At 43.8% G+C, this 23,950-nt stretch overlaps 1 protein-coding gene across 2 annotated transcripts; it reads right to left on the minus strand.

Moving 5' to 3' along the window:
• Positions 1 to 1,514: 1,514 nt before the first annotated feature.
• Positions 1,515 to 23,385, minus strand: nudcd1 (NudC domain containing 1). 2 transcript variants are annotated; one of them, XM_066675887.1, is made up of 10 exons: positions 23,134 to 23,385; positions 21,950 to 22,104; positions 19,516 to 19,704; positions 18,555 to 18,732; positions 17,642 to 17,830; positions 13,008 to 13,215; positions 11,279 to 11,423; positions 10,567 to 10,692; positions 5,958 to 6,117; positions 1,515 to 4,994 (listed from the first exon to the last, which is right to left on the minus strand). In XM_066675887.1, exons 1-10 carry the CDS (start codon positions 23,246 to 23,248, stop codon positions 4,708 to 4,710), a joined length of 1,752 nt encoding a protein of 583 aa, XP_066531984.1. In that variant the 5' UTR covers positions 23,249 to 23,385; the 3' UTR covers positions 1,515 to 4,707. The 2 variants fall into 2 exon arrangements, with proteins under 2 accessions (XP_066531984.1, XP_066531985.1); XM_066675888.1 differs by lacking the exon at positions 23,134 to 23,385 and adding an exon at positions 22,299 to 22,365.
• Between the last annotated feature and the right edge of the window lie 565 nt (positions 23,386 to 23,950).

Consider the following 23,950-nt stretch of genomic DNA (forward strand, 5'->3'; position numbering starts at 1 on the left):
GATTAATTAAGTGATGCGTAGCGCCCCCTGCTGAAGCCCACTGCCATTTCACACATCCTCAGTCTCTCCCCGGCACTTACTGTTCACCTCGTGTCCTCATTGCTTTGTGCTAGAACACAATGTTTACATCTGTGCTGAATGTGTTCAGACTTTTCTTCCCCTTAAAAAAACACAGTCCTCAACAACTTCCAGCATCTCATTTACATTTACAGCATGTGGCAGACATTGTTAGAGGTGGGTAACTGTAGTGTTAGGAGTCTTGCCCAAGGACTCCTTTCCTTGTAACATGGTCAACACTGGTTGCAGTCAGTGTTGCTATCCCCTACACTACACCAACCATCTTCTTCACAGTGATTTTGGTGTAAGTGGCCAAGAGGATGTGAGGGGGTGGGGATATCAACCATTTTCTTCACAGTGATTTGGAGATGGTGTAAGTGGCCAAGAGGATGTGAGGGGGAGGGGATATCAAGGGATGACCAGAAGGGCCCTAACGCAACAGGGACAAATTACACATCACCATCCGTCTTCTTTATAAAGACACAACAGCATTCCACGTTCTTGATCACATCACTAACCCCCTCTCTGACCTCTTTCCATATCAGATCCTCATCTGTCTAGTGTTAATCGAGGCCATGTAGGTGGTCTCTGGAACATCATCTGCTCCACCAATGAAAAAGCACATTAAAGTGCCAGTGATATGTAAATGACACATTTTCTATGCATACCGACTGGCCCCAGGCCGTCCCCAGTCCTTCTCCAGGCCACTGCGAGCCGTGTAATCACACATTCATGAATTTAAACAGAGAACTCTGTGTCAGAGTCTCTGATGAACCATATCTGCATGTTTTTCAACTGACTGAAACCTAATTGTAATGTCTAGAACACTACCTAGAACGCCCAGAAGTCACAGAGAAGTCATGCACTCTTAAAGCAACAGTAGGGGGTATTTTTACCCTAAAACTACAGTTTCAAAATCATTGAGATGCTCCACTAAGAAGCTGTAATAAGGAGAAAAGTGTCTCTGTTGCCAGTACTTCAGGCTCAGCACTGCAGAATCTTCACTATGTAACACACACTAGGACACAATAGGGGGTCCCAGGAGCAAAAATACCAAATCTTACCTAATGTGAGAGAGCCACAGCTGAGAAATGGCATCTGAATGCGATTGAACAGTGGAGAGACTCTGACGGTTGAACAGCATGAAAAGAGATGTGGATGCTGCTCTATTCCTGCTCCATAAGTGGGTAAAACAAAAAAAAAAAAGAATTATTTTTGCTGTTAAAGTTACACTACTTAAGGTGGAACTGACTCTAAATTCAGGACAGTGCTAAGTGCATGGAAATAACCACAGAAGAAAAGTGCAGTGAATGAACAGTGAATAAAAACTTATATAATGTAATACAGACACCAACAAGATCCAGTCGCTTCTTACTCAAACACACCATTCCACCTTAAAAAGATGCAGAGCTCATAAATGAACATAAACAGGAGAGAGTGTACGTTTTAGTGTGAGAACAGTAGTTCTCCAGAATCGTCTACGTTGCCTATCCGTGTCCCAAAACATGGAAGAAACAAGAGTTCAATCAAATCCTCACCGCAATGTTCCAACATCTTACTGTAAGAAGGGAAACACTACCAGTTCATACCCTTCATTTCAAAGATGTTAGATGTGGTGTCCAGAAGTATTTGGATATTAGACTAATTTGCAGAAGACATTCAGCGTATCAAACTTAAACAATCCCTGTGTCCGAATTGGCTCCCCATTCACTATTCCCTATATTACTCACTACATAGTGCACAATAATAGGGAACTGAATTTAGGAGGGTAGTCAACGATTTTGGACACTATGTATGTGGATTTTTTTTAACCAAACTACACACTGGATTATGGGTAATTTGCCATCATGGATTGTACATTACTTTTTGCGGTGCATTGTGGGATTGTTTGAGTGTGCTGTAAATTGCCCGCTATGTTTTCGTACACCAATACAGAACCTCAAAATAGTGCACATTATAGTGAGTAGGTCACAGCAATGGTCTCATTTTAACAGCAAGCAAATGGAGAAACAGCGCATTCTTTAAATGTAGTCGACTCTGGTGATTTTATGTAAATCAGATGATTTTGGGCCGGTGCCTGTTTTACTCCGCAGAGATCTGAACACTCCTCCAACACAAACACAGCTAGACTCATTTAATGTGTGTTTGGGCAACATCCAGATACAGAAACAGCTCGCTTCCTAAAGCCAAGTTTAAACAGGGACTTATACAACAGTCATAACATTACTAACACCTCCTTGTTTTTACACTCTCTGCCCATTCTCTCAGCTCCCGACCACACAGGAGCACTCTGTAGTTTTAGAGTTACAGACTGTAGTCCATCTGTTGCTCTGCATACTTTCTTTGCTCCATTTCAACCTGTTCTTCAGCACAGGTTTTAATGTTGTGGTTGACAGTTTTAGGTAAGTTTAAATGTCTAATGTCTAAGTGTTTGCATTTTGCTTTATTTGTTTTGCAAAAAAAGAAATGGGAATGTGGACAAAACTTAAGATCATCTGGACACACACACACACACACACACACGTTTGGACACAATTACATGTGTTTGACAGGATTCGTTTTACACTTGATTGCTCCCTGTGGTCAGTGGCCACTCTTATCTCAGTCTTTTATACTAAGATTTTAAAGCCGATGCAAATCAGACAAATATTACAGACATCCTGTGGTAACATTACAAGTGTTAAATAAGATTGTTGTTGATTTTCTGAGTGAAAACAAGCACACACCCTCTTCTCTGATCAGTTTGGGTGCACGTTGGTTTCAGTGCTGTCTGAGGGATGGAAGGTCAAAGGTGCTCAGTATTGGTTTCCAGCCTTGTCTTTAACAGACACCCGTTTCTCTGGATTGTCTGAATCTTTACACTTTAATGCTTATAATTCACAAATAATATGCTGGGGTTTGTGAAATACTGAGGGGAAAATATATAAATAAAATATTGCCTGCTCTAAAATCATGGAATATTTTGTATTTTAGATTTATTATTCCATGTATTTCATACGCAACACATTCAACGTTGCAGAAAGATTTCCCCAGTTAACTCTGCTCCCTGTAGAGGATTTACACTTATCTTTACTGAGAAAATCAACAAAACATAAAGGTTACACAACGATTTCTGACGTCTGCAAGCAATCACACACCATTCAAACAGGAAGCATCCGGACAACATGAGCAGAATGAACAATGCTCAATGCCATCCACATTTTTAAAGGTCTTGTTTTTCCAGCACAATCCTTGAGTACAGCCTTAGAAGCAGACGGCTGGCGTATGCGCTGTGGAATACGCTGTAAAAAGCACGTCTAATGAAGTGAAATCATCTTAAATCTAGTCCATAAATCTCATCAATCGCATTTTTATCAATTTAAGATTATTATAATATCTCTAGACATTTATTGCATGTTTTATGTGCTTATATCATGTGGAATATTACTTTAAAATGTATATAATATGATAATTTTAGTGGATAATCTTTTTTAAATGTCAAGAAAATTATATCGTAAGAATATTATATAAGGGTGGTATGATTGTGCAGCAGGTGGTGTCTCTGTCACAGCTCCAGGGACCTAGAAGTTGTGGGTTCAAGTCCCACTCTGGGTGACTGTCTGTGAGGAGTGTGGTGTGTTCTCCCTGTGTCTGCGTGGGTTTCCTCCGGGTGACTGTCTGTGAGGAGTGTGGTGTGTTCTACCTGTGTCTGCGTGGGTTTCCTCCGGATGACTGTCTGTGAGGAGTGTGGTGTGTTCTCCCTGTGTCTGCGTGGGTTTCCTCCGGATGACTGTCTGTGAGGAGTGTGGTGTGTTCTCCCTGTGTCTGCGTGGGTTTCCTCCGGGTGACTGTCTGTGAGGAGTGTGGTGTGTTCTCCCTGTGTCTGCGTGGGTTTCCTCCGGGTGACTGTCTGTGAGGAGTGTGGTGTGTTCTACCTGTGTCTGCGTGGGTTTCCTCCGGATGACTGTCTGTGAGGAGTGTGGTGTGTTCTCCCTGTGTCTGCGTGGGTTTCCTCCGGGTGACTGTCTGTGAGGAATGTGGTGTGTTCTCCCTGTGTCTGTGTGGGTTTCCTCCGGGTGATTGTCTGTGAGGAGTGTGGTGTGTTCTTCCTGTGTCTGTGTGGGTTTCCTCTGGGTGATTGTCTGTGAGGAGTGTGGTGTGTTCTCCCTGTGTCTGTGTGGGTTTCCTCTGGGTGATTGTCTGTGAGGAGTGTGGTGTGTTCTTCCTGTGTCTGCGAGGGTTTCCTCCGGTGCTCCGGTTTCCTCCCATGCTCCAAAAACACAAGTTGATAGGTGGATTGGAGACTCAAATGTGTCCGTAGGTGTGGATGTGTGAGTGTGTGTCGCCCTGTGAAGGACTGACGCCCCCTCCAGAGTGTGTTCCTGCCTTGTGCCCAATGATTCTGGGTAGGCTCCAGACCCACCGTTGCCCTGAACTGGATAAAGGCTACAGACAATGGATGAATTAAGCACATAAAACATGCAATAAATCATCTAGACATGTGTGGAATAAACTTATAATATTTCTACAACAATCTGCTCAGCACTGTCAACTTGATTTAAGATGATTTCATTCTGAAAAGGAACATTTAGTCCATTAAGAACATTATTTAATGTCTGCAGCCTTTGAAAAGTACAGTCTCTGAAACAGGCAGCTGCAATTAACAGAGATTTAATTATTCACCTTGAGAATAAACAGCTTGCTGCAGGTTAAAACGAACAGTCTCTCGTTAGTGGCCCTGAAGCCCAGCACGGTCTCGGTGGACTCAAGGCTGGCGACCTGTTGCTTAGCAACCTGTCCGACCTGGCGTCCGAGCTTGCGGTTGAAGAGCTGCGTGTCCACAGGAGACGGCTGGCGGTAGATGAAAACTCGCCTCACACACTCAGCCAAAGACGAGTACGAGAAGTTAGGGGCGCAGGTCGCAAACTTTTTATCCCGCTTCGAAGCCTGGACATAACCTGGACACCAGAGATAACAGGGGGACAGGAAAGAAGCATGAGTGAGTGGACACAAATATCCATGTCCCATTGTTCCCTTTGTTACAAACAAAGCCTATGTTTGGTTTGGGCACCCCTAGTCAGATTTTGTGGTTGCTGGAGAAACCTGGACAGCTCCAATAACGAGAGAGAAAAAGCAGCGTGCCCAGGGATACTTCTCCATGTTGTTACATAGCTGTTATACTGACACCATGTGGCCTAGTTTGAACTTAAGCCCCGTTTACATGCAAAAACACCACAAATGTTACGTGTAGAAAAGTAATTTCAGCAGAAAAAAAACGCAAAACAAAGTCATGTTTCCATCCCCTACAGCTATGTGAAGGAACTTCAGATGTCGAAGGCTCCTGTTATTAGGGTCAGGATCAAAACAAGGAAAGATTGGAGAGATTTAGAGTTAGTTTTACAGCTATTTCCTGTGTGTTTTCCCTCTCTTTGTTTCTCTCATTCCACCCACACAAACAAGTACCTACAGCTGGAAACATCATTTATTAAAAACGATTGAAAAAAATCAGTTTTCCATCACCTTGGGTTTCAATTTGTCACATAATTTCATGCCATAATAAGGTGCTTTTCCCATTCATTTTATAAAGCACCATTTGGTTAATTCTTGGATTATTCTCTCAATTTTTTAATAAGTGCACGTTTCAAACTGCTCTTGTGTAATTTGCATCTTAGACAAAGTAACATAAAAAAAATTAATTATCAGTTCCATAATCATTGATTTTTACTGTTTGGTGGTAAAACTGTCGTATGGCGGCTCAAAAACAGGGTTTTACTGCCATGTTGGGTTTTTTATTCTATTTTACTACAAGGTCTTGAACTCCTGCATTAATGCCACCGAGACATGTGGAGACAGAGCAGGAGTCAGGAGAAGTAGTAATGAGAGAGGGAGAGAGAAAGAGAGAGTGTGTGTGTGTGTGTCACCGAGAGCGTTGAAGGTAGCGATGTGTTCCCACTTCTCCTCGAGCTGCTCGGGTCTCGGCTGCCACAGCAACGCGTCCACATCGTGTCTCAGACAGAACACCGGCATTTCTCCCGTGTTTATATCCACACTGAACAGATACTGATGGCTCCCTAGGTTCACCTGGAGATACGGGCAAAATGTGGGGCTTAAAACATGCCTTAGGAGCTCAAGTCAAAACAAAACACAAATGCATTTTCCGTTTAATCCACTTAATAAAATAAAATATATAATAAATACTGCATTTAAATATAATTGTAGGCACAAGTGAAGATAACACTTTAAATACATTCAATATGAATCCATACGCATCAAAACACTGACCTCCTCAGAATAGTTCGGTTTCAATTATCTTTCATTTGATACACCATTAATACAGGCATTTAGTTAGTTTGTGTGTGTGTGTGAGTGTGTGTGTGTGGTAACTGGGAGAGTGTGTGAAACTGTCCAGAGGGGTGTGTGTGGTGACTGGGTCAGTGTGTGAAACTGTCCAGAGGGGTGTGTGTGTGGTGACTGGGTGAGTGTGTGAAACTGTCCAGAGGGGTGTGTGTGTGGTGACTGGGTGAGTGTGTGAATCTTTCCAGAGGGGTGTGTGTGTGTGGTGACTGGGTGAGTGTGTGAAACTGTCCGGAGGTGTGTGTGTGTGTGGTGACTGGGTGAGTGTGTGAAACTGTCCGGAGGTGTGTGTGTGTGTGGTGACTGGGTGAGTGTGTGAAACTTTCCAGAGGTGTGTGTGTGTGGTGACTGGGTGAGTGTGTGAAACTGTCCAGAGGTGTGTGTGTGTGTGTGTGTGGTGACTGGGTGAGTGTGTGAAACTGTCCAGAGGTGTGTGTGTGTGTGTGTGGTGACTGGGTGAGTGTGTGAAACTGTCCAGAGGGGTGTGTGTGTGTGTGGTGACTGGGTCAGTGTGTGAAACTGTCCAGAGGGGTGTGTGTGTGTGTGGTGACTGGGTCAGTGTGTGAAACTGTCCAGAGGGGTGTGTGTGTGTGTGGTGACTGGGTCAGTGTGTGAAACTGTCCAGAGGGGTGTGTGTGTGTGTGTGTGTGTGAGTGACTGGGTGAATGTGTGAAACTGTCCAGAGGGGTGTGTGTGTGTGTGTGTGTGAGTGACTGGGTGAATGTGTGAAACTGTCCACAGGTGTGAGTGTGAGAGTGACTGGTGGGGGGGTGTAAGTGAATGGGTGAGTGTGTGAAATTGTCCACTGGCGTGACTGCATGAGTAACAGGATGAGTGTGTGAAACTGTCCACAGGTGTGAGTGTGTGAGTGACAGGGTGAGTGGGTGAAACTGTCCACAGTTTTAAATGTGAGTGACAGGATGAGTGTGTGAAACTGTCCACAGATTAGACTGTGAGTAACAGGATGAGTGTGTGAAACTGTCCACAGGTGTGAGTGTGTGAGTGACAGGGTGAGTGGGTGAAACTGTCCACAGTTTTAAATGTGAGTGACAGGATGAGTGTGTGAAACTGTCCACAGATTAGACTGTGAGTGACAGGGTGAGTATGTGAAGATGAATGAATGAGTGGATGAATGAACGAATGAATGCAAGTTGCACTTTATAACTCATCTGAGCTGCTCTTTGCTCTGCAAATACATTACTTTTGGTTTAACCCTATGTTTACAGCCCTATATAGCAGGACACAATAAACAGGGACATAACTGACATGAATAACATTTACAAATGACAAGTCCTCATTCCAACAGCATTCAGACGGGACTCGTAACAGACAGAGCCGATGTATGACTGGCAGCTCTGAAAGGACTCTTTCGGCCCAGATTAACATCACTCTCAAACACGCAATTCATGGCAAAATAAGCACTGCAAAATGCCACTGACAGATTTAAACCCTGGTGGAGTTTTCAGCACTCAAGTGCCACCTTAAAGAAGCTAAAAACTCCAGCCTGGCTGCATCTCAAGACTGGCAGCAGTTTCTCATGTGTGTAACACACTGACCAACTGTTGGATGACCCAGGCCACCAAGACACTGAAGCCTTGATGCAAACTGGCTCAGTCCGGTACGCTAGGCTTTCTCTCTCTCTGCTCACGGCAGAGAAACGCCATCTGGAGGTTTTTAGACAACGATCGAAAAACATGAACCGAGATGAGGATGTTGGTCTGTTCCTGCTCCATAGGGGGGTAACATTGACACATTTTTGCTGTTTCGGATCACTTAAGGTGGAGCCGTCTCCAAATTCAGGAGAGCGCTAACTGCATTAGCAACAGTCAATTGTTGCTACTCTGGATTCAACACTGCAGAAACTGTACTATGTAACTAATGTTGGAGGGTAGGAAAGCACCCTTTCCATTCTTCCTTGAAAGTACATTACACTCTGCAACTGTAGGGGGAGCCCTGGTGCAAATATACCAAATCTTACTTAGTGTTGCTTTACATGAATTTCTGGAGACAACAATATACAAACGTACATTACGAGGGTGTTAGAGGGCTCAGAGGTACTACTAGCTTTAGATGAATTGCTCAGAAAATTGCAGAAACGCACACAATCTCCCACTGAGATTAACCCCAGATAATAGTCTGCCTTCACTAGAGGGGGCCAGGACACAAATGCAGCATCTGTCCACAGTACAATTATGTAGAAACGGCACAGATCCTCAGAGAGTGAGACATGGACAGGGTAAATGTTTCCAGGCAGTGGCACCTCCGGCCAAAGCCAGGAGAGTAGGAGACGGCTCATATTGAAACACATCTCGTGAATAAAAAACGTTGGACCTACTTCATTATATTCCAAGGCTGTTTTCCAACACCTCAGAGAAGGCCCCGAGAGTTAACCAGCCTTAATTATCAAACACAGGCTTTTAGAACAGCGAGGGAACTTGGTCTTAAAGGAACTTTTTCTTTTCCTCCATGAGTCAGGATTGTGCTCTTGTGGATAATAACCAAGCTCTTGACGAGGCTCTCATTAAGAAGAAAGGCATATAGAGTCATTCCGCTCAGTGATATCCAATCAGAATTTAATGAAACAAGCCTCAGCTCGTCAGAAACGCTCAGCGGGAAGCTTTTATACGTGATTCAAGAGGATCCTCTGTAAATGTCAAAGCTCTTTACGGAGCCGTGGCCGCTTTGCCTGTGTCTGATGGTCCAGGTGGGAACCCGAGGTGCCGAGGGTCTTTTAGCGAGCTCCTGGACACCTTTCAGCTCCAGCTGGGGGCATGAAAACGTGGAGAAACCTGAAGCTAAAAGCTTCTTGGACAGTTTTCCTGCAACTCTGAGAGCAAGTGCTTCATCTGGGAGCAAGCTCTCTGCAACAAACCGTCAGCATGATTCCCTCATGCATCAATGCTAGTGATTTAGCAAAAACTCAGATGATATTGCCAATGGAGAAGAGTGCATCAGAGGAAGGTATAGGTTCCACCTCGTCTTCCGCAGTAAATATATCACCTGTGGCTCTGAAACCTGCATTAAGTGTTCGTACAGGAACCTGCTGAGACCAAAAAGACCCACTGCTTTTCAGAAAAGAAAGAAGAAATGTCCCTACTGAAAAAATAATTGGGCAAAAATAGCCAAGAGGATTTCAAGTGAGGAGTCAGCTCAAGAATTATTCAATCACTCATTCATTCATTCATTCATTCATTCATTCATTCATTGTCTGTAGGGGCTTATCCAGTTCAGAATCGCAGTGGGTTGGAATCACTGCGTGTGAGGCGGGAACACACCCTGGAGGGGGCGCCAGTCCTTCACAGGGTGACACAGACTCACACATTCACTCACCCGGAGGAAACCCACGCATACACAGAGAGAACACACCACACTCCTCACAGACAGTCACCCGGAGGAAACCCACGCATACACAGAGAGAACACACCACACTCCTCACACACAGTCACCCGGAGGAAACCCACGCAGACACAGAGAGAACACACCACACTTCTCACAGACAGTCACTCAGAGGAAACCCACGCATACACAGGGAGAACACACCACACTCCTCACAGACAGTCACCCGGAGGAAACCCACGCAGACACAGGGAGAACACACCACACTCCTCACAGACAGTCACCCGGAGCAGGACTCGAACCCACAACCTCCAGGACCCTGGAGCTGTGACAGAGGCACTACCTGCTGCTCATATAGAACATGTGTGTGCATAAGCACATGTCTGCGTCCACGCTGAAGTGATTGAATACACTAATAATAAGGAGTGTCTACAAGCCAAGTTTGCGATCCTTGATTTACAAACCTTTGTAATGGTGATGGAAATCCAAGGGACATTTCTCACGAGCAGAATATAATAATGTATGACACTGTCAAAATCAGGCAAAATACAATGCATCACCAAGGCAGAACAACCTAAATAATGCAGGCCTGAAGGGTTTAAAGCACATCAAAACAAAAAACATGCAAACAAGAATGAAAAATATCTGCTGGGGACTCAGACAGAACCTTTAAGTCTGGTCTCAGAGCTCATAAATGACCGCCACACATCTCTAAACTGTAGATTTCTTACAGAAGCTTTAACCAGAGCTTATTTGGGTTTATTTTAAGAGCCTCTGAGGGCCGAGCATTGTCCAGTGTCCTGACCACAGTGCGTGCGAGGGAGTGTGTGAAGGTCTTACCACATGGGTGGGCTTCAGGGTGGTGCCATCAAACCGCATTAACGTCGAGCTGTCCTCTGGAAAGCCGTCACACTCCTCCAGCTCCTGAGCGTTACATGGAGGTTTGTCTTTGTCTGGGTTTGCGTTCTGAATAAGAGGGAACAGCAGTTAAACAAAAAGAACAACAGAGAAACCAGATTAGAAACACTTTATTTTCACTTTTGTATGTCTCCCATGCAATGAGGGATGTGTGACTGTATCACACTGAACAAACTAGATACATACAGAGACTCTGTAGAGCAAACAAGAAAATATTTTCTCTACAGAAAAGCAGCATGTTCTCTCTCTTCTCCACAAGGGAAACACAGTTCTGGGTCTTTATGAAACATCTGCTCAAAGCCCCACAGCAGTGTTCTCCCCCTGTCTAAACAGCTTCTTTCAGCACCTGTTCTTTTAAATGATAATGAGCCACTCGCTGTTCGCCCCGACCCCGAGCGCACAGCAGTGAGGAGCGAGGAGCAAAAGTTTTTAGCCGTTTTTGCTCGGTTCTCTTTCTTCTTCATTCTTCTTTTCTCCCTTTTTACTCTCCCTGCTTATTGTGTCTGTTCTGCTGCATTTAATTTAAATCACAGCTGTGAGGATCTGATGGCATTCAGTCATAAAACCAATAGTAAGGTCAGTGAGGTACAGATTTAGAACAATTTGTTATAGTTCACAGGAGAGAGACACTCACCAGTTGCTCAGCGGTGAGGTGAGCGAGTCTCTGGTGGAGCTGTGAGGTCTGTTCTTCACTGAATATGTACTCCCCTCTCCTGTCGCCCAGAACCAGCTCGGACCACTGTGGACCCTCACTGCGCTTCTGCAGTGTCACCTCCAGACTGGACACACACATTTTGCAGTGTACAGTACAGATATTACAAGCACTATGGTCACTATGGAAATGGTCTCTATAAATGTGCTCATTTGTTTTCAGAAATGCTTTAACAGAACAAACGTCTGGACATTCATAAACACACTTCTATTAAATACTTATTTGTGACATTTCTGTTGTTCTTTCAGACATGATCTAACAGTTGGATGGAGACTTGGCAAAAAGGGAAGCGCAAGGCAGAAACACACCCTGGAGGGGGCACCAGTCCTTCATAAGGCGACACAGAGTCACACATTCACTCACACACACACCTACGGACACTTTTGAGTCTCCAATCCACCTACCAACGTGTGTTTTTGGAGAGTGTGGGAGGAAACCTGAGCGCCCGGAGGAAACCCACACAGACACAGGGAGAACACACCACACTCCTCACAGACAGTCACCCGGAGGAAACCCACACAGACACAGGGAGAACACACCACACTCCTCACAGACAGTCATCCGGAGGAAACCCACCCAGACACAGGGAGAACACACCACACTCCTCACAGACAGTCACCCGGAGGAAACCCACCCAGACACAGGGAGAACACACCACATTCCTCACGGACAGTCACCCGGAGGAAACCCACCCAGACACAGGGAGAACACACCACACTCCTCACAGACAGTCACCCGGAGGAAACCCACGCAGACACAGGGAGAACACACCACACTCCTCACAGACAGTCACCCGGAGGAAACCCACACAGACACAGGGAGAACACACCACACTCCTCACAGACAGTCATCCGGAGGAAACCCACCCAGACACAGGGAGAACACACCACACTCCTCACAGACAGTCACCCGGAGGAAACCCACCCAGACACAGGGAGAACACACCACACTCCTCACAGACAGTCACCCGGAGGAAACCCACGCAGACACAGGGAGAACACACCACACTCCTCACAGACAGTCACCCGGAGGAAACCCACACCGACACAGGGAGAACACACCACACTCCTCACAGACAGTCACCCGGAGGAAACCCACGCAGACACAGGGAGAACACACCACACTCCTTACAGACAGTCACCAGAAGGAAACCCACACCGACGCAGAGAGAACACGCCACACTCCTCACAGACAGTCGCGACTCGAACGCACAACCTCCAGGACCCTGGAGCTGTGACAAAGACACTACTTGCTGCTCCACTGTGTCGCCCCCATTGGGGACATTACACGGCATAAATAATAATCTTGGTTGCTATATCAACATCAAATTTCCTTGTGTGCTTTATGATTGGTACATAATTCCCAGCAAAACCTAAGTAAATGTGATTTCTAGCACTAACACTAACGCCACTGAGTCTCTCCATGCATTCAAACCACACTATCACACTGGAATAATGGGATTGGGTTTATTCTAATATTAAGTGTGGTTTTTTTTAGATTTCTTGAGCATGTAATCTCTTACTGATCAGATAAATAGCTTTATAAATCTCCGGTCCCTTAAAGGTTTGCACAGTGCTGTATATGACAGTCAAGGTCAGCGCTGACAGGAGTGGACAGATGAAGATAAACGTCTCTAAAGAGTGTCTCCCACCTCTTGTTGTCTGTAATGGTCCAGACGCTGGCCTGGGGGTCAACCGGGGCGAAGAGCTGACCCTGCAGCAGAGGAGCGTATCCTCTCACTCCGACACTCATACCATCCGCTGACAGATTAAAGCAGATGTCGTCTTTACTGGTTCCTTCGGGTAAACGCACACACACCGTCAAATCCTCCTCTGTCTGCTGCCAGAAGTAGATGGGATCTGAAACAAGACAGACAACAAGCAGGGTGATAAACTCTATCAGGAGCCGTGCTACTGTAATATCATTCACTTATTCGTTCACCTACTAGGGCTGTGCAGTATCATATTGTTCGAGATAATATCGTTATATTTTTACAACGATAAAAAAAAATCAATATCATGATAATCGAGACGGTCTGACTTGTTTACGTAACGATGCACAGCAACTATTCTGTATTTGTTTTGTTATTTACTGTGAAGCTTTAAGGTTGCTTTTTGTATAATTGTTTACGTTTGCTGTTTATATGCACACACAAAATTGTCTGGATTTGTTTGTGTGGTAGACAAAATAAACAAACACTTACTGATTTTTTTTGGTCACTTCTGAATTTTTGATACTGTTACATTTGTATTAAAATTTAAAAAGTAAAAAGTAAAATCATTTAATACTATTATTATCTGTAACCCTTATCCAATTCAGGGTCACGGTGGGTCCAGAGCCTACCTGGAATCACTGGGCGCAAGGCAGGAATACACCCTGGAGGGGGCGCCAGTCCTTCACAGGGCAACACAGACACACACACACATTCACTCACACACTCACACCTACGGACACTTTTGAGTCGCCAATCCACCTACCAACGTATGTTTTTGGACTGTGAAAGGAAACCGGAGCACCCGGAGGAAACCCACGCAGACACAGGGAGAACACACCAACTCCTCACAGACAGTCACCTGGAGTGGGAATTGAACCCAAAACCTCCAGGCCCCTGGAGCTGTGTGACTGCGACACTACCTACTGCGCCACCATGCCGCCCTTAATACTATTAATATATATAAAATTTACATAATTATACTATTATAATATTTATTTTGTTGAAATAGCATGTTCTTGAAATTAATAAAAGTATTTTTCAGTGCTTTGTTATACATCACCACTAATATCGTTATCACCAAAACACCCTGAAATATCGTGATATAATGTTAGGGTCGTATCGCCCACCCCTGTCACCTACTGTAAGCGATTTAATTTTTTTTTTTTTTTTGAAGAAATGTTAGATCAGCAGAGCAGTGCATACCCTGAAGACTGATCATTATAAAAATTCATGAACAAGACCGGATGTAGGGCTGAGTTTTCTTTGCAACTTTGGCATTAATTCTGGATCTGGGCTTCAGTTCAGTGTGTAGCTTCAGTGGAGCCGGGGGTGTTCTTTTAACAAGGGACTATTACAACAGTACAGAGCAAGGAAAGAGAGGGAGAGGAACAGACTCTCCACTGAGAGCTGATTCACACACACACACACACACACCTACAGCTTCGTAATTTCTGGCAAAACCTTATTACTGAAATTGGACCAATTTTCCCATACAGAACACTCCGATGTGCGCGGCTAATGTGACCCACAGAAATATCCGCCACTTCATTACTCTCTTTTGTTGCTGATCCACTCAAACCAGGTCTGACCTCAGTCTCGGATTGAAGGAGATAATGAGGAGGAGAAAGGGTGATGTAACACCTGTGATACAGTATGAGTATGCATTAGTTCGGCTGGAACAAATCCTTGCACCTCCGTTTTAGTTTTTCGTTTTTTGGCATCATTCGAAAACACCAGCTGCCTTTTACAGCACCATCTTTTAAAAACAAAAACCGGTTCATTCACTTGTTTAAACTTGTCCTGTCAAGATACTGATCTGGAGATATGAGGTTTTGCCCTGATGTGTGTCCATGTCCACAGCGTCCCCAGGTGGTTGGCTCTCAGTCATCATCCAGAGGTAAAAAAGATATCAGAAGCATAGCACCTGATAAGACTGGCTTGTAATTCACTCATAGCCCTTTTCCACCAAAAGAACTTGAACCGGTTCCGTTCCTAACTCTTGGAACCTTGGTGCTCCCCAGGGAACTGGCACCCTCGCCTTTCCAGTTTTGATGGGGACAAAGAATGCATCACCAGCAGGTGGCACTGCGAGGTTACCTCCAAATCTGTCTGTTCTGTCTGTTCTCTCTCTCTCTCTCTCTCTCTCTCTCTCGCCTTTAGCTGGTGTTAAAGTGTGTGTGTCAGAATTAGCTGTCTTTTGTGATTGGTGCTGCCCACTAATGCCTCCCTCAAACCTTTTCACTAGGCCCCACACAGCTTCACTCCGCACAAGGAAACGGACCGAAATAAACCAAATGATCCATTAGCTCCTGTGCGTCAAAGAAAAGACGAAAAAAAAAACCTTACATGGTCCAGAGAAAACAGGGCTTTCACCCAATGTTACTGGTCGTGGGAGGTGGCTATTAAGGCAAGCACTAAAGGTAGGTCTACCACAGCGAAAAAGGACCTCTATTTAAAGAAGATGGGTGGAATAACACCTGCCAATTTAGTGTGAAACATTTTTATACCCACAGCTTCAAGATACATCTCTTTTTCCGGTGTCCTGTACTTGCTTCAAAAAGGCAGATCTGGGTCAGGTTCAAAGTACTTTATATTGCACTTAGCATCTTTTAAACCTGCTTCTAAACTGGGCTCCTCACGCTTGGAGAACAACACTAGCTGCCAATTATCTTCCATTAGCCAAGAGATTACCATGTGGGTAAGAATTATAATTAGAATTGTCCTGAACATGGACTGCTGTGGTACAAAGACCAACGAGGTAGGAGCGTCACAACAATGATCGACCATCCAGATCACACCTGCTCTGTGGGGGTTCTGAGCGCTGAAGAACGGGGAAATGGGGAATAATTAAGTATGCAGAACAACACATGGACTACAGTCTGTAACTGTAGAACTACAAAGTGCTTCTGTGTGGTCAGTGGAGCTGAGAGAGAATGAGTACAGATAGAACGAGATCATTTTAGTGTTATGGCTGGTTGGAAGCCCCTGGCCAAGTAAAGGTTAAACAAAGTTATCTCTCACACGCTCCCTCACACACATGCTCGCTCTCACACTCACACACACTCTCCCTCACACCCACACATGCTTGATCTCTCATACACTTGCTCTTACACACACTCACCCGCTCGCTCTCACACACACACACCCGCTCGCTCTCACACACGCTCTCACACACACACGCTTGCTCACAATCACATGCTCGCTTGCACACAAACACGCGCGCTCTCACACACTCGCTCATTCACACGCTCACTCACACGCTCACTCACACGCTCGCTGTCATCCACACACACACTTGCTCTCATACTCCCTCTCACACACTCTCTCTCACACACAAACAAAATCTCACTCACACACACACACACACACTTATCCTTCACCCCCCCCTCCCATTTTGAAGTGGCCTGTCTGTATGGTTTTTGCTGTAGTTTCTATGGAGACCAACTAAAGTACAACGTGTGAAACTACGGCAGTTCGAGCTCCACATTGACAACCAGGTTCATCCCTTTTCTTATAAAACAAGAAAAATGTCAGTCCCCTTTTCAGTCACAGATTTGTTTAAACGTAATTCACATTTAATGTTCCTCCGCCAAACGTTCCGCTAAAGGCCATCTGACAGAACCCATACCACGTTGTGAAGCTCAGCAACATAAAGCCATTTAAAGCCACACTAGGTAGTATTTGTACCTTAAAATTACAGCTTCAGAATCACTGTGATGTTCCACTGAGCTGAGATTGCCGTTGCTGCTCCAGGCTCAGCACTGCAGAAACTGCACTATTAATTTAGAGCAATGTTAGATGCTGAGGTGGTTTGGTTTTCTACAAATTTATAATATTATGTAGAAACGGTGAAATAAATAAAGCAGTGGGTTGTTGTTATATTATTATTATTTTTTTTACATATTCACTTGTGAGTCTAATGTGTCAAATATTGTCCTCAGGCTTTCTTAGCCCTCTCTGGAAATCAAAAAACAAATCAACTTCAGTAACCTAATGAATTTTATCACTGAAAATTAAAGGAAAGTGTTGAAAGAACGAGTTAAAAATATAACCACAACCTATCATTTTTCTGATTCATTCTTTTAAGAAAAAAATCCATGCTGGCATCTGCATCTGATGAGGTTTCATTGTGATATATGTATGAGGTGGCACCAGCCCACTCTGACATAAGGATATGATTAAATTAATATTTATTCCTTACTTTAAAGGCACCACACTCACGCAGAGACCCAGAAAACATCTTGCAGAATGGGGGCAATAGGTTTGAGCATCATAACAGAAATCCTGACTATAACCCACCTGCTTTTGTCAAAACTCCACACTGTTCACCCCGCCCCCGAGCGCACAGCAGTGAGGAGCGAGGAGCAGAAGCTCTGGTTTTTAGCCGTTTTCGCTAAGTTCTCTTTCTTCTCCGTTTTAACTCAGTGCTCTTATTTCTCTTGTTTCAGTGTGTGGGTTGGTGACAAGGGTTTTTTTCATAACATGTCCACTTTAAGGCTAGGTTTCTGACACTACATAGATGTGTTTATCCACTGTGCCACTCATTTCACACAGGTATTATTCTGACTCACCCGAGTTCTCCACCTCCATGTCTTCAGCAGCTGTTTCCTCCAGAGGAACTCCATCCACTTCCTTAAAACTGAAGGGTCTTTCTGAAGCTACCATGAGCCCTTTCCCCTGAGGCTCCAGGGCAGCGTAGTGAGGAACTGACTTCCCCTTCATCACCCTCCTCTTCCTCACTCCATACTTCTTCTCCTCACCTGAACACAATAAAGTGTAGACAGAATCAATGCCTAGAACCTCACACCACAAGCCAAAAGATACAAAGCAATAAAAATGATATTACAACTTTAAAAGATTTAGTGAATATTACATTTTATAAGCAGTGTCTGAGTAGTAGGTAGGCATCTAAATGTCTGCCTAAAATAATACTCCTCAATGAACAGCAAGAGAGAAACCAAATGTCTTTTTTCCTCTATTTTCTTATGATGAGGCATTACATAGGAATGTTTAAGGAAAAATCAGGAGTTACAACATGCCCCCTTTAATTTCAATTATACATTCCACCTTAAATGGTGCAGTTACATTCTCTCAGACAGACACAGACATTTCTGGTAAGAAGGTAAGGTACCAGAATGTAACTGCAACACCATTTTAAAGAAAAAAAGAAAAAAAACAATTCCACTAAGACGCTTAAGCACAAGATTCGAAGTGCTACACCATTTAATGTGGAACGCACAGCTGCATTTAAAACTTTAAGCGCCGCAATGTTATTATTGCACCATTTGAGGTAGAATGGACGATTCTACAAAGATACTTGGGTACCAGAATATAACTGTTGGAACCTGCAGTTAGAATAAGATGTATTTTTGATGCATCTGAATGATGTATTTGACTTTAAATATAAATCTGCTTTCGAATGTTAAAAATGTACTTTAGCTGGGAATAAATGTATGATGCAAACACACAGTCCACAGGACTCACCGGAAGAGTTGTCCACAGTAACCCACTCTAGCGATGTGTAAAAGCCACTGCCCATGGTGTCGCTGGGGTCTTTCTGTACGCGCAGCAGCAGGACCTCGACGATGTGGACCCCAGACTGGACGTGAGATACGCTGTGGAGGATGGTGAAGGGTTCCCCCAAAGACTCACTGAACACTGGCTGTTTGAACACATCAGACACAGAGCATCACAATCAGGGCATTAAACCAGGGCAGCATTTCCAATTCAGACTTTCACTTCCACTGACCACTCAGGAGTGCATAGCACCTACGTCACAAGTGTCCACTCACAGTGCAAAAGGGAGGAAGAGGGCAATGTGGAGAGGGTTTTTCCTTTAATATGGATGCAGTCATATACATAAAAGGGTGAAGATTACAAAGTGTGTTCACAAGAGATAAACACCAAGATTATTTTTTCAACATTTATAACCTAAACATAGTATAAAATATATTTTATAATAATGTGTTACATGTTTTATGACATTTTTAATAATCTAATACTTTGTTTCATTTTATCTCACACTTTGTCCAACACTGTTTTTACCATTGCTATGTTTGCAAAGCATTCTGGGCAGGTTCTGCTTAACCCATTCCCTCGCTGCTCCTAGGGCTTCTTTAAAACACTTCAGTTCACACAGAAATGGAACGGCCCATAAGTGGTGGCTAGGAGTCCTAAGGGAAAGTGGCCAAGCAAAGTGAACATTCATTCATTCATTCATTGTCTGTAACCCTTATCCAGTTCAGGGTCACGGTGGGTCTGGAGCCTACCCGGAATCACTGGATGCAAGGTGGGAACACACCCTGGAGGGGGCGCCAGTTCATCACAGTGTGAGACACACTCACACATTCACTCACACACACCACACTCCTCACAGACAGTCACCCGGAGGAAACCCATGCAGACACAGGGAGAACACACCACACTCCTCTGATACTTCTCATACCTCCCATTTAAGGTGAGAGCTCTCTCCTCTCTTGCTGGTGCGAAGGAGGATCAGTCTTCCGGCTCCGTCCGACAGCGCCGCCCCAGAGGCAGAGGTCAGACTGAGAGAGGGACACACTCGTTCGCCTGCACATGAGCTCGGGTCCAGAGTAATCCGGAACATCTCCCTCGGCTTCCCCAGAGCCGTGTCCTGAGAAAAACAGAGAAAAATCTATTAAAATGTGCCTCTGCACTTAAACTCTATTATTTTATTCAACACACAAACCACACACACAGTTCTGAGCACATACACACACAGTGACGGGCAGCTATCCTCAGCACCCAGGAAGCAGTTGGGGGTTAGGTGCCCTGCTCAAGGCCACCTCAGCCGTGGATGTTGAGGGAGGACACAGTGCTATTATTTCACCACTTTCTCCCATTTATTTCTGCCGGCTGAGGGGAATGAAGCAGCAACACCCAACCCCCGTACTCTATATGTTTATGCATCAATATCAAGAGAGATTTCAATCAAAACATCAGACAATGTGAAGTCCACTCCACAGTTCTGTAATTAAACAGCCCAGCGTGAATGAGAAGGGTTAAAACCACGCTGATCAAAGCAGAGATTTAAGTGTCACTGGAGTCACCACCGAGCTTCTACCTCCCTCTCACTCTCCAACTTTCTGCTCCTCTCTCTCGCTCTGTGTGTGCGTGTGTGTGTGTGTGTGAGAGAGAGAGAGAGAGAGAGAGAGAGAGAGAGAGAGACCGGCTCAATTTCAGCCGTTCACCCAGAGATAATTAAGACATAATCACAGCCATCATTACACCCTCAGAACAGCCTTGGGTCACATCACAATGCGGCGCTGCAGAGGCTCAGAGCCTCAGCGCTGTCTGACTCCCATTCCAGAGAAATGTCAAGTTTAGACGAACAGCTCCTGAATTATTAATCTGAAGAAAAAAAAACACAATGAAAAGGTAGGAAACTGCTCGTAAATATTGTCACGGTGGATACTAAAGACTCCTGTTTCCAGTCCTTATTTTCCATTTTAATTGTTACATTCCACATAAAAAAGCGTCTATAATATTTTGGCCGTATTGAAATGTGACGGTACACATTTGAAATCATATATTGCTCAAATAAAAATAAAAGTGTCTAATGCTGACAAAACCTTGTGATTTTGATATACTCCCAGAGTTCACCTATAAACAGTTAAACTCAGTGATCATCTACAACTCAGTGCTCTATCTCCATGATCTGTGTGATCAACTATTCCATGATTTCAGGGATCCTCAGTAAAGTGTTCTACAGTATAATCCAGTGCTCAACTACAATCCTGGAATCTATATTACAATCATCACACAGACAAAAATAAGGAGCTTGTACTCTCTCTAGTGGTGAAAAGAGTTTAACACACAACCTGGACAAATGCAACAAGCAGAACGTGTAAATAAAGTCTATTTAAATGTAACACAAGGAGAGAGAGGATGTACACTTCCTGTTGTTTGTGGACATTAAAGATTCACTCTATTCACTTTCCTCTGGGAAAAGTACATATTAAACTGGTTCTTTAGCTGAAAACTCCGCTGGAAACACAGACCACTAAAGAACCGCAGTGGGGTCTCGGCCAGAACCGGCGACTGAAAAATGAACGAGTGGAAGCTGAATCACACTTTCCACCTCACTTTAAACTAAGGATTTAAACTCTAGGAAGCTGTGAGTCAGACACTACATTTAACCAGGTTCAGTGTGAAGCAGCAGCTGGAGGAGCACAGCTGCATCTGTCAGAATTGGACTTTTACAATGACGTTTCTTTAAAATTCTCAGAAAACTTCACTGCTGCCTAGAAACGCGTTACTCACCCTTAAATTTGTATTTAATTCTCCTATGAACTGGTCTCAGGCTATTACAGCTCTCCAGTTAAAATCCACAAGATAAGTGTTTCAGTTGTGTATAAATATGAGGAGACACTTGAGCCACGTGCCTTTTACTCACCTTCCATCGTGGGGAAGATCAGGGAACATATATTAATTGACAAAAAATCATAATAATAATAATCAAGCTTCATTCACAGAGTAAAACACTCTTCCATTAATGCAGTGGTTCACAAACGGTTTCTGCAATGTTCCCCTTTCGTAGATGAGAATATTTTTGAGCCCCCTATGCGACAGACACACACACACACTTCTGGTTTCCAAACTGCACTGCATTTTTTGTTCATACAAAATTGCAACTTCTAATTAGGCACAATACAAATGTGACAAATCATCTTTATTTATAGTGGAATTATAAGTGAAATGTGTCATGTGTCTCATGCATTTGTCCTGCGTCACACCCCCAGAGAAACACAGGACTAATAACTACCCCCAAAGCTTATTTAACTGTTCACTTTAAATAATTTTAAAAAAGGGTCCTCGAATGACAGCAGCTTATTGAGTAATAAACTTTAAAGACTTACCAAAGTGACGGTCTGATTGAGGACCCTTCCCTTGCAGTCAATGAAGTAAACACTCTCCTCGTACCAAGGATCAATGTGGAGGTAGTTGTACATCCCAAACGCCTTCATATGGTCCAGAGTGTACTGACTGTCTTTCAGCTTCACCTCCGCAACCGCTAAAAGAGAGAGAGTTAAAAACATGTGAAGCAGGTTAAGAATACAGCAAAAGTAATGATAAAAAACATACATCTCCATTTTTGTCATTTCTTAAGTTTACATCATCATTTGAAGACAGTAAGTGTTCTTCACTTTGTACAAAAAAAAATCATGATGAAGGGACCAATAGAATAAAAGAATAAAATCTACTTACATTGACGTCCATAAAAATGTCAACCTTCATTGAAATATGTTTTTTTTCCTTCTCCTGAAAAGTTACTATGTTTGGAGAGGCATGTTCTTCATTGGATCGTGATGATACACCATCACATTAATTTGACTACACATAAAATGCCACAAGTCTAAAAACACTGAGTGCTGAAATAAATCACACTGATAAATCTGGTTACAAGACATATCAGGCAACAAGAGAAGAGTCAGTTCTTGAAAATGATGTAGGACGTAGGAGAAATAAGCGAGGGTAAGGAGCTGAGACCACATTGTAATGGTCATGTTTTGATCAGAGAGTCTCAGAAACAGCAGGTCGTGTGCAGTGAACGGACCAAAAGTTATCAGAAAAAGGATGGCAACAGTGTCACTGGCTGACTGCTGTGTGAGGAGTGAAGAGGGTAGCATGGTCACTCAGCCCCATCCACATAACCTGCGTGTTCTGACCCAGTTCTATCAGCAGTGTGTGCTGCTTTAACTCTCTGTGGGATCGGCCCAGACAGATTCACCTGATTCTGGCCCCAGGACCCTGTCACCCTCTTGTACAAACTCTGACCAAAAGTACTTCAGGAAAGAAGAAATAAAAGCATACACATACACACACACACACACACACATATATATATATATATATATATATATATATATATATATAGAGAGAGAGAGAGAGAGAGAGAGAGAGAGAGAGAGAGAGAGAGACAGATAGATAGATGTAAGACGTAATGAGTTTTATAATTAAATAAAAGAAGGTGGTTGTTGTGATGAATGCTGAATACTGACTGTAGTATGAGAGAAGGCTTTAAAACTGTTTTAAATCTCACCTGCGTCCAGTTCCACGCTGTAACAGGGAATAGTGTCTAATGAGAGTCTGTAACTTTCGAAACTGGGGTCCAGCAGCTCCCTGTTCACCTTCAATGAGCAATTCGCGTAAGCCATGTTCTTCAAGGGTTTATGAGTTTAATTAGACACTAAATAAAGGAGTTTAAACTCAAACACAACAGAAGTTACTGAATAGAAACACTGCAGGGGCTAACTGCTAACTATAGAGTGACGTTTATTAACTGCGCTTGTGTTTCTACCGGAGCCTCTTTACGGACGGACCGAAATATCGCAGGCACTTATGGGATATGTAGGCCAAACTACGAAAATATTAAAATAATGGCAAAACACTATATATATATATATATATATATATATAGTGTTTGTTTATTTATTTATTTAGTTATTCTTTATTTTTATTTTTTTTCCTACAAGAGGTGAGGGTGCCAGGGTCCTTGGGCCAGAGTCTCACTGATGGTTTTGGGAGAGAAGGCAAGTCTGTCTGGGCCGATCCCACAGGAGAGTTAAAGTAGCACACACTGCTGATAGAACTGGGTCAGAACACACAGGTTATGTGGATGGGGCTGAGTGACCATGCTACCCTCTTCACTCCTCACACAGCAGTCAGCCAGTGACACTGTTGCCGTCCTTCCTCTGATGGTCCGTTCTAAACACCGCACACGACCTGCTGCTTCTGAGACTCTCTGATCAAAATACGACCATCACAATGTGGCCTCCTTACCCTCACTTATTTCTTCTACTTCCTACATCCTTTTCAAGAACTGACTCTTCACTTGTTGCATGATATGTCTTGTAACC

This window comes from Hoplias malabaricus, chromosome 6 (assembly GCF_029633855.1).
Source record: "Hoplias malabaricus isolate fHopMal1 chromosome 6, fHopMal1.hap1, whole genome shotgun sequence".
In the NCBI taxonomy this organism is placed as follows: Eukaryota; Metazoa; Chordata; class Actinopteri; order Characiformes; family Erythrinidae; genus Hoplias; species Hoplias malabaricus.